General features: G+C 43.0%; 1 protein-coding gene across 1 annotated transcript in view; it reads left to right on the top strand.

Moving 5' to 3' along the window:
* The window catches only part of LOC120997766 (ceruloplasmin), a 96705-nt gene that overhangs the window by 54109 nt on the left and 27554 nt on the right, over nt 1–15042 (top strand). Inside the window, exons 13-14 of the mRNA XM_040428032.1 lie at nt 10697–10901; nt 12483–12622. Of these exons, the coding sequence (XP_040283966.1) occupies nt 10697–10901; nt 12483–12622 (345 nt within the window). The remainder of the gene's footprint in view (nt 1–10696; nt 10902–12482; nt 12623–15042) is intronic.

Here is a 15042-nt window from a genome sequence, read left to right on the forward strand (position 1 = left end):
GTAAAAATTAAATTACTTTTTTATCTGCAAGGTACTGTGCCACCCGATATGAGTGGTGGGCACTGGCAGTGGGCACAGTACAGTCAGTGGGCCTGACACACACTGGCAGGCAACTGCAATTATATTAAAGGGTAAAAATTAAATGACTTTTTTATCTGCAAGGTACTGTGCCACCCAATATGAGTGGTGGGCAGTGGGCACAGTACAGTCTGTGGGCCTGACACTCACTGGCAGGCAACTGCAAATATATTACAGAGAAAAAATTAAAATACTTTTTTATCTGCAAGGTACTGTGCCACCCGATATGAGTGGTGGGCACTGGCAGTGGGCACAGTACAGTCAGTGGGCCTGACACACACTGGCAAGCAACTGCAATTATATTAAAGGGTAAAAATTAAATGACTTTTTTATCTGCAAGGTACTGTGCCACCCGATATGAGAGGTGGGCACTGGCAGTGGGCACAGTACAGTCAGTGGGCCTGACACACACTGGCAGGCAACTGCAATTATTTTAAAGGGTAAAAATTAAATGACTTTTTTATCTGCAAGGTACTGTGCCACCCGATATTAGTGGTGGGCAGTGGGCACAGTACAGTCTGTGGGCCTGACACTCACTGGCAGGCAACTGCAATTATATTACAGAGAAAAAATTAAAAGACTTTTTTATCTGCAAGGTACTGTGCCACCCGATATGAGTGGTGGGCACTGGCAGTGGGCACAGTACAGTCAGTGGGCCTGACACACACTGGCAAGCAACTGCAATTATATTAAAGGGTAAAAATTAAATTACTTTTTTATCTGCAAGGTACTGTGCCACCCGATATGAGAGGTGGGCACTGGCAGTGGGCACAGTACAGTCAGTGGGCCTGACACACACTGGCAGGCAACTGCAATTATATTAAAGGGTAAAAATTAAATGACTTTTTTATCTGCAAGGTACTGTGCCACCCGATATGAGAGGTGGGCACTGGCAGTGGGCACAGTACAGTCAGTGGGCCTGACACACACTGGCAGGCAACTGCAATTATTTTAAAGGGTAAAAATTAAATGACTTTTTTATCTGCAAGGTACTGTGCCACCCGATATGAGAGGTGGGCACTGGCAGTGGGCACAGTACAGTCAGTGGGCCTGACACACACTGGCAGGCAACTGCAATTATTTTAAAGGGTAAAAATTAAATGACTTTTTTATCTGCAAGGTACTGTGCCACCCGATATTAGTGGTGGGCAGTGGGCACAGTACAGTCTGTGGGCCTGACACTCACTGGCAGGCAACTGCAATTATATTACAGAGAAAAAATTAAAAGACTTTTTTATCTGCAAGGTACTGTGCCACCCGATATGAGTGGTGGGCACTGGCAGTGGGCACAGTACAGTCAGTGGGCCTGACACACACTGGCAAGCAACTGCAATTATATTAAAGGGTAAAAATTAAATGACTTTTTTATCTGCAAGGTACTGTGCCACCCGATATGAGAGGTGGGCACTGGCAGTGGGCACAGTACAGTCAGTGGGCCTGACACACACTGGCAAGCAACTGCAATTATATTAAAGGGTAAAAATTAAATGACTTTTTTATCTGCAAGGTACTGTGCCACCCGATATGAGTGGTGGGCACTGGCAGTGGGCACAGTACAGTCAGTGGGCCTGACACACACTGGCAGGCAACTGCAATTATATTAAAGGGTAAAAATTAAATGACTTTTTTATCTGCAAGGTACTGTGCCACCCAATATGAGTGGTGGGCAGTGGGCACAGTACAGTCTGTGGGCCTGACACTCACTGGCAGGCAACTGCAAATATATTACAGAGAAAAAATTAAAATACTTTTTTATCTGCAAGGTACTGTGCCACCCGATATGAGTGGTGGGCACTGGCAGTGGGCACAGTACAGTCAGTGGGCCTGACACACACTGGCAAGCAACTGCAATTATATTAAAGGGTAAAAATTAAATGACTTTTTTATCTGCAAGGTACTGTGCCACCCGATATGAGAGGTGGGCACTGGCAGTGGGCACAGTACAGTCAGTGGGCCTGACACACACTGGCAGGCAACTGCAATTATTTTAAAGGGTAAAAATTAAATGACTTTTTTATCTGCAAGGTACTGTGCCACCCGATATTAGTGGTGGGCAGTGGGCACAGTACAGTCTGTGGGCCTGACACTCACTGGCAGGCAACTGCAATTATATTACAGAGAAAAAATGAAAAGACTTTTTTATCTGCAAGGTACTGTGCCACCCGATATGAGTGGTGGGCACTGGCAGTGGGCACAGTACAGTCAGTGGGCCTGACACACACTGGCAAGCAACTGCAATTATATTAAAGGGTAAAAATTAAATGACTTTTTTATCTGCAAGGTACTGTGCCACCCGATATGAGAGGTGGGCACTGGCAGTGGGCACAGTACAGTCAGTGGGCCTGACACACACTGGCAGGCAACTGCAATTATATTAAAGGGTAAAAATTAAATGACTTTTTTATCTGCAAGGTACTGTGCCACCCGATATGAGAGGTGGGCACTGGCAGTGGGCACAGTACAGTCAGTGGGCCTGACACACACTGGCAGGCAACTGCAATTATTTTAAAGGGTAAAAATTAAATGACTTTTTTATCTGCAAGGTACTGTGCCACCCGATATGAGAGGTGGGCACTGGCAGTGGGCACAGTACAGTCAGTGGGCCTGACACACACTGGCAGGCAACTGCAATTATATTAAAGGGTAAAAATTAAATGACTTTTTTATCTGCAAGGTACTGTGCCACCCGATATGAGAGGTGGGCACTGGCAGTGGGCACAGTACAGTCAGTGGGCCTGACACACACTGGCAGGCAACTGCAATTATTTTAAAGGGTAAAAATTAAATGACTTTTTTATCTGCAAGGTACTGTGCCACCCGATATTAGTGGTGGGCAGTGGGCACAGTACAGTCTGTGGGCCTGACACTCACTGGCAGGCAACTGCAATTATATTACAGAGAAAAAATGAAAAGACTTTTTTATCTGCAAGGTACTGTGCCACCCGATATGAGTGGTGGGCACTGGCAGTGGGCACAGTACAGTCAGTGGGCCTGACACACACTGGCAAGCAACTGCAATTATATTAAAGGGTAAAAATTAAATGACTTTTTTATCTGCAAGGTACTGTGCCACCCGATATGAGAGGTGGGCACTGGCAGTGGGCACAGTACAGTCAGTGGGCCTGACACACACTGGCAGGCAACTGCAATTATATTAAAGGGTAAAAATTAAATGACTTTTTTATCTGCAAGGTACTGTGCCACCCGATATGAGAGGTAGGCACTGGCAGTGGGCACAGTACAGTCAGTGGGCCTGACACACACTGGCAGGCAACTGCAATTATTTTAAAGGGTAAAAATTAAATGACTTTTTTATCTGCAAGGTACTGTGCCACCCGATATGAGAGGTGGGCACTGGCAGTGGGCACAGTACAGTCAGTGGGCCTGACACACACTGGCAGGCAACTGCAATTATATTAAAGGGTAAAAATTAAATGACTTTTTTATCTGCAAGGTACTGTGCCACCCGATATGAGAGGTGGGCACTGGCAGTGGGCACAGTACAGTCAGTGGGCCTGACACACACTGGCAGGCAACTGCAATTATTTTAAAGGGTAAAAATTAAATGACTTTTTTATCTGCAAGGTACTGTGCCACCCGATATGAGAGGTGGGCACTGGCAGTGGGCACAGTACAGTCAGTGGGCCTGACACACACTGGCAGGCAACTGCAATTATATTAAAGGGTAAAAATTAATTGACTTTTTTATCTGCAAGGTACTGTGCCACCCGATATGAGTGGTGTGCACACAGTACAGTCTGTGGGCCTGTGGCCTCTCATACACGGGCAGGCAACTGCAATATATATATAGAAAAATAAAGAAAAAGCAGACTGATGTAACAGCCCTAAAAAGGGCTTTTTAGGGTGCTGTCAGGATGCTGTCCTTACAGCAGATGAGTCTTTGAGGACTGGAGTGGACACAGAACACTGGCCTAGCTAACGCTTTCCCTATTAATTCAGCAGCAGCAGCACTCTCCCTGCTCTAACTAACACTGCAGCTTCAGAATGAATCTAAGATGGATGCTGTCCTTGCTTTTTGATAGGAGGTGGGAGGGTCTGGGAGGGAGGGTATGCTGATTGGCTGGAATGTGTCTGCTAACTGTGAGGTACAGGGTCAAACGCGATGTTCGCCGGGAACTGTTCGCCGGCGGATAGTTCGGGACATCTCTATTGATCTATCCTATCAGAGAGGGTCCAATAGCTGATCAGCTGTTTTGAATAGCTGCGGCGCCAGAACATCGCAGCTTACTACACTGTGTAGTGGACGTGCCTGGTTTCTGCATTTGCTGCAAGCCCAGGAAGAGTGGAAGATAGGAGTGGTGGTGGCTCTAGTTCACACAAATCACAGTGGTAAGCCCCAGACCAATGTTTCCTATGTCCGGGCAGTGACAGGCAGGTGCACCTTTTCTTCTCTTAGGGTACACCCTGATGTTAGTGCTCCTGCCTGATGGTAGTTGGGGTGCCCTTTGTATTAAGCATTTTGCAAGGGTGTAAGGCAGGAGATGTAGGTGCAGTGGCCGGAAAATGGTGATGGAGTCAGTAACCAGGCCAATGGTAGAAGATAAATAAGTCTCTCATTACTAAAATGCAGAATGGGAGTTGTCGTGCCCCCAGAGAAATTAAAGCACAATTCCATAAAATCACAGCAAAATTCTTGATGGGTGGTACTCGTTCTCTTTATCCTTTCAAAGTCTTTCTCTGTGTAGAATCTAAGGCTGGCAATAAGGTTATTGCAAACTTGACTGTAATTCCCAGCTGAGGAGTTAAGATACGGCCGGCCAAAACTGTGTCAAAATGTGAAAGGGTGTATTGGCAATGTTCCCTTTCACAGCAACATAGTCTCTATCAGCCTTAAACAAGCACAATACATTAATGGAAAATGCAAATGTGTTCGCACACTACATCCAGCATTCTGCCCTGCCTCCATGCTGGATGAGACATTGGTGTACATTTTGGCCAAAGCGTAATAAGCCACTCACCACGTCAAGGTCACCTCTATGGAGTGGTCCCTAACACTAGTTCCTACCTGTTTATGGGCCATGACAGCCACACAAAGTCCAGGGAATGCAGGTCAGCATGCAAGCCAAGCACACTCTGCTTTTAACCCCGTCCGGTGCCATTACAGCTTTCATCGGATCCAGGGATGCAAGTACCAACATGCATGCTGAGCCCACCATATACTTCTCCTGGAGCCAAATGGCTACTGGTAGGTTCTATATAAGCAGACTCAGTTTTATACTGACTTTAAAACCAGCCTCCAGGACAGATTGACTGGTCAATACATTAATGACTGACTCCAGAGCCCGGTTTTGCAAATCATGTCTCTCTCTGGAGTACTCTGGGATTGGGGGCTAGTTTTCTGAGGAATGAGTTTATGGAGCTCCTCTCTCTTCCTCAGCATACAACACTCCTAATCCCATCTCCTATCATCCTAAAAAGGGGTTAACTCAGGATAGTTAACCCTCACCTAGCCATACATAACTATTTGGTGTACAATACAGCACATCAGAACAGTACATTAAACAAATTAACATGACAAGAAATCCTTTTGCACATTGAGGTGAAAGGGAGCAGCAGTGCGGTAACAAGGACTGTCCACTACACAGTGTATGAAGCTGTGTAGTTCTTGTGTCTGGTTCTGGTGCCGCAACTAGTAAAAAGAGCAGGAGTCAGACTACCGCTGATCTGATATTAATGACCTAGCATAAGCAAAGATGATGTTAGTTCTGGAAAATCCTTTTAACATGGCCTTTCAGGTTTTGAGTATAATAATATTACAGGTTATAGTTAGAATTCCGGAGATGGGTCGATGATCCAGGGAGTTATTCTGATTGTTTGATTGGAGTTGGGAAGGATTTTTTCCTCCTAAAATGAGGAAAATTGGTTTCTACCTCATATATGGGGTTTTTCAACTTCCTCTGGATCAACTATGCAGGATAACAGGCTGAACTGGATGAATGTGTGTCTTTTTTCACCCTTATAACTATGTTACTATAGGCTTGAGAAAGGTTCTAGTGTTGAGCCGAAACGTCACATCCTGAAAGGGTGAATAAACATTTTTCTCTTTTTTACAATTGAGTGTGCTACCTAGTTGCATTTTTTATGTTACTATATTACTATGTTACATGCTTCACAGGGTCTTATATGCAAAACTACTTTATTGTCCTGCAAGACATATGAGCCTGAACTCCATCCTCCAATCCCATCGACAGTCTTTTGGCATCCTGTATGCAGTTTACCAAACCTTACAGGAGTTGTTCACTTGCATGCAGAATGCAAACAGCCAGGGACTGTTTTCTGCAGACCAGGGCTGGTATTATAATATAGGTAGATTAGTTAGATTAGATGTTGACAGTGTGATGCAATGCCTTTGGAGGATACTGTGATCGTTAGAAGGTTTTAGAAATAAATAGAACTTCAGATGTACATCACACAAGAGATTCCACCGTGTCATTATTTATTCAGCAAAAATGAAGCCAAAATGGAGGAGCCATATGTGAAAAATCAAGTATACCACATGAATCAGTAGCTTGTGGAACCACCAGTAGCAGCAATAACCTGAAGGAATCATTTGTATGACAGCATTAGTCTAGTTTCACACTTGTGGCCTGCAGGAGCTTTCCCAGCATATTTGCCAAATCCCGGCATATTTGCAGCTGGATCTCCTCCAGATCCCATTATAGTCAATAGAGCCGGGGGGGGGGGGGGGCATTGCAGTATCCTCTGGTTATGCTGGATCCAACCTGCTAGAGAGAAGGCTGGAAGTGTGAAACCAGCTTTAGTTAGTCTATCACACCACTCTAGAGGAATTTTAGGCCACACTTCTTTACAATTTTGCTTCAGTTCATTGAGGTTTGCGGGCATTCATTTATGCATGGCGTCTCATCACATTTCAATTTGGTTGAGGTCTTGTCCTTAACTAGGCTATTGCAACACATTGATTCTTTTTAATTATTCTGTTATTAATTTGATGGTGTGCTTAGGATTATTGTCTTGCTGCATGACCCAGTTTCAGCCAAGCTTTAGCTGTTGGATAGATGTCCTCATATTTCACTTTAGAATAGTTTGGTATAGAGGAGTTCATCATTTACTCAACTCAACAACAAGGTGCCGAGATCCTGTGGCTGCAAAACAAGACCAAATCAGTACCTCTCCACCGCTGCGCTTGACAGTTGGCATGGGATGCTTGTGCTGATATGCTCTGCTTGGTTTTCAGCTTTTCACCAAATGTGGCACTGTGTATTAATGGACAAATATATACACCTTGGTCTCGTCTGTACATAGAACATTGTGCTCAGAACAGGCATTTTCCTGTGAACCCTTCCAAGCAAGCCATAAATGTTCCGTTTTTTCTAATTGTACTGTCATGAACTAGAACATGTAATATGCTAGCTCATGCCTGCAGAGTCCTAGATGTAGTGCTCCTCTGAGCATTGCACAGTCTGGCCTTGCGGTGAATTTGCTGGGATGTCCATTCGTGGGAAGACTGACTGTCCTGATTAACCATCTTGAATGTTTTCCACTTATGAATAAGCTTTCTTACTGTAGAATTATGGATTTCCAAATATTTGAAAATGGCCTTATAACCCTCTCCAGACTGATGGGCAGAAACAATTGCTTCTCTAAGATTATTGCTGATGTCTTTCCTCCTTGGCATTGTGTTAGCACCTGAATGCTCCAGACCAGCAAACTGTCAAAGCTTCTGCTTTTATAAAGGTGGTCACACTTACTGATGATCAATTAATCAACGTTATTTTATTAGCAGCACTTATCCTCTTAATTCCTATGGAGCAGTAAGGATGTAGTGCATTTTTCACACACAGCTTCTGCATTTTCTCCCAGTTTTAGTTAAATAATGACATGGTGTAATTTGTCATGGGTTGTTGTTCATATAAAGTTATATTTACCTAATTCTAAGGCCCTCTAAGGACCAGAATTGAAAGGTGTAGGCCTCTTTCACACGGGCGTTAAGGAAAAATGTCCGGGTACGTTGCGGGAACACCCGCGATTTTTCCGCGCGAGTGCAAAACATTGTAATGCGTTTTGCACTCGCGTGAGAAAAATCGCGCGTGTTTGGTACCCAAACCCGAACTTCTTCACAGAAGTTCGGGCTTGGGATCGGTGTTCTGTAAATAGTATTATTTTCCCTTATTACATGGTTATAAGGGAAAATAATAGCATTCTGAATACAGAATGCTAAGTAAAACAGGGCTGGAGGGGGTTAAAAAAAATAAAAAGTCATTTAACTCACCTTTATCCACTTGCTCGCGTAGCCGGCATCTCCGTCTGACTCTTTTACTGTCTTAGGACCTGTGGAGAGCATTAACTATAGTTTAAGGACCTGGGATGACGTCACTCTGGTCATCACATGGTACGTCACATGATCTTTTACCATGGTGTATTCAGAATGCTATTATTTTCCCTTATAACCATGTTATAAGGGAAAATAATAATGATCAGGTCTCCATCCCGATCGTCTCCTAGCAACCGTGCGTGAAAATCGCACCGCATCCGCACTTGCTTGCGGATGCTTGCGATTTTCACGCAACCCCATTCATTTCTATGGGGCCTGCGTTACGTGAAAAACGCACAAAGAGGAGCATGCTGCGATTTTCACGCAACGCAAAAGTGATGCGTGAAAATCACCGCTCGTGTGCACAGCCCCATAGAAATGAATGAGTCAGTATTCAGTGCGGGTGCAATGCGTTCACCTCCCGCATCGCATCCGCGCGGAATACTCGCTCGTGTGAAAGGGGCCGTACTTTGTTTTTTCTCATGACTGCAAGGCTTTATCTGCATAGTAAATGAAGAAAGTGATCAGTTGGATGTGAAATTTGTTTACTACATCTTATATAAGAATTTTTTGGCCGATTTCAATGATTTACCAACAAATCCGGCATTATTAAATTATAATAAAATAGGGAGATAACAACCTTTGCCAAACTGATAGCAACTTTTTATTTTATTATACAATCATTGGGCAAAATGAATAAATCTTAAGAACAATTGAAAACAGAACTTAGAAGTGCAATTTATAAAAACTCATTTTATCATTTTATATTCAAAAGTGTAGCCCTGACTGTGAAAGGCCAACATACACTCACCTAAAGAATTATTAGGAACACCTGTTCTATTTCTCATTAATGCAATTATCTAGTCAACCAATCACATGGCAGTTGCTTCAATGCATTTAGGGGGGTGGTCCTTGTCAAGACAATCTCCTGAACTCCAAACTGAATGTCAGAATGGGAAAGAATCGTGATTTAAGCAATTTTGAGCATGGCATGGTTGTTGGTGCCAGACGGGCCGGTCTGAGTATTTCACAATCTGCTCAGTTACTGGGATTTTCACGCACAACCATTTCTAGGGTTTACAAAGAATGGTGTGAAAAGGGAAAAACATCCAGTATGCGGCAGTCCTGTGGGCGAAAATGCCTTGTGGATGCTAAAGGTCAGAGGAGAATGGACTGAGTGATTCAAGCTGATAGAAGAGCAACGTTGACTGAAATAACCACTCGTTACAACCGAGGTATGCAGCAAAGCATTTGTGAAGCCACAACACGCACAACCTTGAGGCGGATGGGCTACAACAGCAGAAGACCCCACCGGGTACCACTCATCTCCACTACAAATAGGAAAAAGAGTCTACAATTTTCACAAGCTCACCAAAATTGGACTGTTGAAGACTGGAAAAATTTTGCCTGGTCTGATGAGTCTCGATTTCTGTTGAGACATTCAAATGGTAGAGTCCGAATTTGGCGTAAACAGAATGAGAACATGTATCCATCATGCCTTGTTACCACTGTGCAGGCTGGTGGTGGTGGTGTAATGGTGTGGGGAATGTTTTCTGGGCACACTTTAGGCCCCTTAGTGCCAATTAGGCATCGTTTAAATGCCACGGGCTACCTGAGCATTGTTTCTGACCATGTCCATCCCTCTGAAGGCTACTTACAGCAGGATAATGCACCATGTCACAAAGCTCGAATCATTTCAAATTGGTTTCTTGAACATGACCATGAGTTCACTGTACTAAAATGGCTCCCACAGTCACCAGATCTCAACCCAATAGAGCATCTTTGGGATGTGGTGGAACGGGAGCTTCGTGCCCTGGATGTGCATTCCTCAAATCTCCATCAACTGCAAGATGCTATCCTATCAATATGGGCCAACATTTCTAAAGAATGCTATCAGCACCTTGTGGAATCAATGCCACGTAGAATTAAGGCAGTTCTGAAGGCAAAAGGGGGTCCAACACGTATTAGTATGGTGTTCCTAATAATTCTTTAGGTGAGTGTATATTGACCACGAGTATGCCAAGAGGATACTTTTTGCCATGTGCTTTGTCATTAAAATCTACAGGCACATCTGCATATACATCAGGAGATTTCTCTAATATAAACATCAAGGGTGCAGTTCTAGCATGATGGGAATGGAACCTTACAATGTAATCAGGTCAACATCACCCTGGATATGAATAAATGTAACTTAAAAGTATATTACACATAAAGAAGCAAGGCTTTTTCTTTTCTTTCTGCCTCTTCCTTCCTCTTTATTCCATCATCTGATTCCACAATCCCATTGCAGAAAATATGATTGGGAATTAATTTTTTTCTTCTCAGGTGTTTTTAATATTGGATGTATGACTTCAGACCATTTCACAAGCGGAATGAGACAGACCTACAGCGTTAAGTCATGTGGCAAAAGGGAACCTCTGATAGAGTTTTTCCATACACAAACATATTACATTGCAGCAGAAGAGGTTGAATGGGACTATTCTCCAAGTCGGACCTGGGAACATGAGAGGCATTCCCTCCATGAAGAAAGGTGATTGTTTACTACTTGCTTCTTCTGTCAAACATGTGCTACTGAAACATCTGCCACCAGTAAAATGCAGGGCAATCTAAAGGTAGCAAGTTAGAGCAGGAAAAGCTGATCAGATCGGTATATAGTTTTATAGGAAAAGATTCAGCATAAAATTAAGTACACAAGTAAGGCTGTCAGTCAATGACTAGGATCCCTCCGCTTGACTCCTAAGCACAGAACAGAGATTTAAATGAATGCTTTTTTCCCTATAAAACTATATATCAATCTGCTCAGCTTCTGCCATCTGTAGATTGCACTGCATTTTCTTGGTGACAAGTTGCCTTTAAATTATTGTTTTATTCTATAATCTTTAATCTATGAAGTGTCACCTGTTTACATGACAAGTGGCTACCTACAGAGCAGTAAACACAGAAACAATATAGTAAAGGCATCATTATTTTTACGTTATATTCCCAAATATGTCATACTTGACTACTTCTAACTGTTCAGCTAAATTATATATTTAGCATAGGTGATCCAGAATGAAAAGAGAAAGAAAAGAGTATTAACAGACAGGAGAAAATTTAAAGGGGTTTCTCCAAGTTTTTAATACTAATGACCTATCTGATGGGTGGGGGTCTGACACCCGGGAGCCTGGCCAATCAGCTGTTTGAGAAAGCAGCGGCATTCCTGTGAGCACCGCGGCCTTCTCACAGCTTTTCCTAGGCCAGTGACAACGCGTTCATCAATCGTGGCCCAGGAGCAGCATAGCTTCATGACTGAGCTGTGATACCAAACACAGTCAGTATAAAACGTACGGCGCTGTGCTTGGTGAGCAAAGAGAAGGCAGCAGCGCTCACAGGAGCGACGGTGCCTTCTCAAAGTAGCTGATTGGCGGGGTACCTTCATCGATCAGATATTGATGACCTATCCAGAGCTTGGGTCATCAGTATAAAAATCCTGGAAAACCCTTTTAAGTTTGACCCAATGAGCTGAGTAAGTCATGGTACTAATTTAAGTACGGCCTGTCGCCTCTCCTGACACATCTATTTTAGTAAATACTTAAAAAGTGATGGTTCCTATTAAGTGACTACAAGCTGAGATTTTGAAACTGAGATGAATTAAAGGCTAATCCATGCCCTGAAACCAAAAATTGGGGATGGCCACTTCCAGTCCCCTCAGCAGAAGTCACAGCTGAGGCCACTGATTGGCCTACAGTATTGATGTTCAGGAATCGGAAGCAGCGAGGATAAAGACACACCACAGAAACCAGGAGGATCAGCGTAGGTGGGTTTCTTTTTGGTGCTCACACAGTGTTTAGCCATCCTCAGTTTTTTTTTCAGGGTCCAGACAACCCCGTTAATACAGAAAGTATATTGTAAAGATTAGTTATACAACAAATAGCCTTTTTTTTCCTGAAAATGCAGTTCCTCTTAATTTCAGCAGTTTCTTGAATATTGAGTATGTCTGTAGTGTACAAAAAACAAACGTTCAAGTGGCACAGGTGGCAAACAAACTGATGAATGGTATAGAGGTCTTTCACTAAGATTCTGTGCTGCATATTGGTCATTTTACATCAAATAATCTTCTGTTTCCTCAAAGCCCAGGAGATGTCTTTTTAAATAAAACTCGAACTTCAATTGGTTCAAAATATAAAAAAGCTGTATACCGGGAATATACAGACCAAACCTTTACAGTACAAAAGGAAAGAACAGGAAACAAAGAGCATTTGGGTATTCTAGGTAAGCAGAGTGGCTTTGGTTTCGATATGCTGTATATTTTCATAAACTAACAAAGACTGGCTCAGAGTGAGCGGAGTGATGGCAATAAAATATAATATTCAAATATATTTACGTACAGAATATGACAAATAATTATAATAAAATATTAATCTAAATATATGTGCAGTCCCAGTCCTTTGGGCAGCCGTACATTGGGCCCACACTTTTTATGGCTCCTCAAACTCTACAGTAAAAAAAAAAAAAAAGAACTGATAATAATATGTCCATTCTTTATTAAAAAAATGTAGAAAACACATCATCTGCTGTGCATAGTTGCACAAAATATATATGGTGTCCTTAGTATTGTCTGAGCAAAATTAATATAGCCAATGTAATAGCTTTAAATGATGATGTTCCACTCTGTCAATAAACTTCCAAACGTGCTTAATAGTGTTAGTGATAGATTTTAATATTACATTTTATTGCCATCACTCCAGTCACTCTGAGCCAGTCTCAGTTCAATCTCTTCCTCCAGCCCTACTGTTATACATTATGTACTGTTATACTGCTATACCTACATTCCTCTTACATTCAGTGATGTCTCCTCTGATTTAAACATTCTTTTTCCTCTTCTCCTCCCTTTGGAACAGACCGCCTTGACACCTTCTTTCACCCATATCTCTTATCTTCAGGGTTTACTACACAGACATCTTAGATTCATCACTTTTCTATCATCATCCCCCCTCCTTGTGCCCCAAAGTTGTTATCCTGCTGCTAACTCCAATAATCTGCCTGCTGTGCTCCCCAATGCCCCTAAATACTATACAGCAAAAATAATAGTGCTATAAAGATAGACCCCCATAGTAAGTGCTGCCTTAAGTCCTACCAATGGCAATTATTTTCTCCCAAAGTACCCGCATTAGTAAAAGTACCCCAATAGCAGGAATATTCCCCAGGACATTCCTTTTTAGTAGTAATACCCTCAATATTGTGCCTATAATAATAATGCCCCCACAGTACCCTCAGTAGTAATAATGCTCCCATAGCACCCCCAGTAGAAATAAGGTCCAACTATAGTGCCCCCAGCAGTAACAAGGCCCCTCTATAAGACACCCCATTACAACCCTCAGTAGCAATAAATGTAGTATGATGCATCCAGTAGTTCCCCTGTGGTATACTGCACCTCCTGTAGTAAAATGCACCTCTGTAGTCCTCCAAATAGTATAATGCCCCCCTGTAGGGATTTTATATATAATGCCCTCCCTCCTGTAGTCTCCCACTTAGTATAATGCCCCCTAGGGGTTTTAACTGTAATACTCTAACCCCTGCAGTCCCCCACTTAGTATAATGCCCCCTAGAGGTTTTATATATAATGCTCTTCCCCTGTATTCCTCCACTCAGTATAATGCCCCCTAGAGGTTTTATATATAATGCTCTTCCCCTGTATTCCTCCACTCAGTATGATGCCCCTCTATGGGTTTTATATATAATGCTTCCTGCATTATATGGCGACCTTCTGCACAATACTACTGCTCCCAGGTTTCAGGTCTAGATGCTTGAAGCCTATGAGACTGAATGGTGGGGGCAGGAACCATAGGCTCCTGTGCCCCGCCACAAAGTGTTGCCCCCTCAGAAGCAATTAGGCCACCGCCTGAGGCGAGATGCTCATCTTCCCTCATGACAGAGGCGGCCCTGCTCATGGCTGCAGCCATACTACAGTGATTTTGAGAAATGCTGTATATTTTTGACTACTTTATTCTGCTAGAATCTCAATCTCTGTGATACCACATTGAAATATGGATGACGTATAGCAAAAATAATTATCCAACAAAATTTTATTGATGATGAACCTGATGCTCATTGGTTATAAAAATGTGATTACCTCTTATTAACCTCTTTAAAGGGTTTCTGTCACCCCATTAAACAGTTTTTTTTTTTTTCATTAATAATAATCCCTATAGTGCGATCTCTTGATACATAATAAAATTAATCATTTTGATTCAGTAGATTTAGCTAAAAAAACGATTTTTAAAATATGCTAATTACCTTGCTACCAGCAAGTAGGGCGGCTACTTGCTGGTAGCTGCCGCATCCTCCGTTCGTAATAACGCCGGCGTCTTCTCTTCCGGGTGTATGCGATGACGTCATCGACGCAGGCGCATTGAGGATGGAGCGGTCGAGCAGAGCGGCCGCCTCTCAGTGCGCCTGCGCCGATTGAAGCCAGGTACGGCGCAGGCGCGAGATTTCGAATTCGAACAGCGCCAGCAGAGAAGGATTCCCTTCCCTGGCCCTGTCAATCAGCATGCCGAGGGGGCGTTATTACGAACGGAGGATGCGGCAGCTACCAGCAAGTAGCCGCCCTACTTGCTGGTAGCAAGGTAATTAGCATATTTTAAAAATCGTTTTTTAGCTAAATCTACTGAATCAAAATGATTAATTTT

The sequence above is a fragment of the Bufo bufo genome, chromosome 4 (assembly GCF_905171765.1).
Source record: "Bufo bufo chromosome 4, aBufBuf1.1, whole genome shotgun sequence".
Lineage (NCBI taxonomy): Eukaryota > Metazoa > Chordata > Amphibia > Anura > Bufonidae > Bufo > Bufo bufo.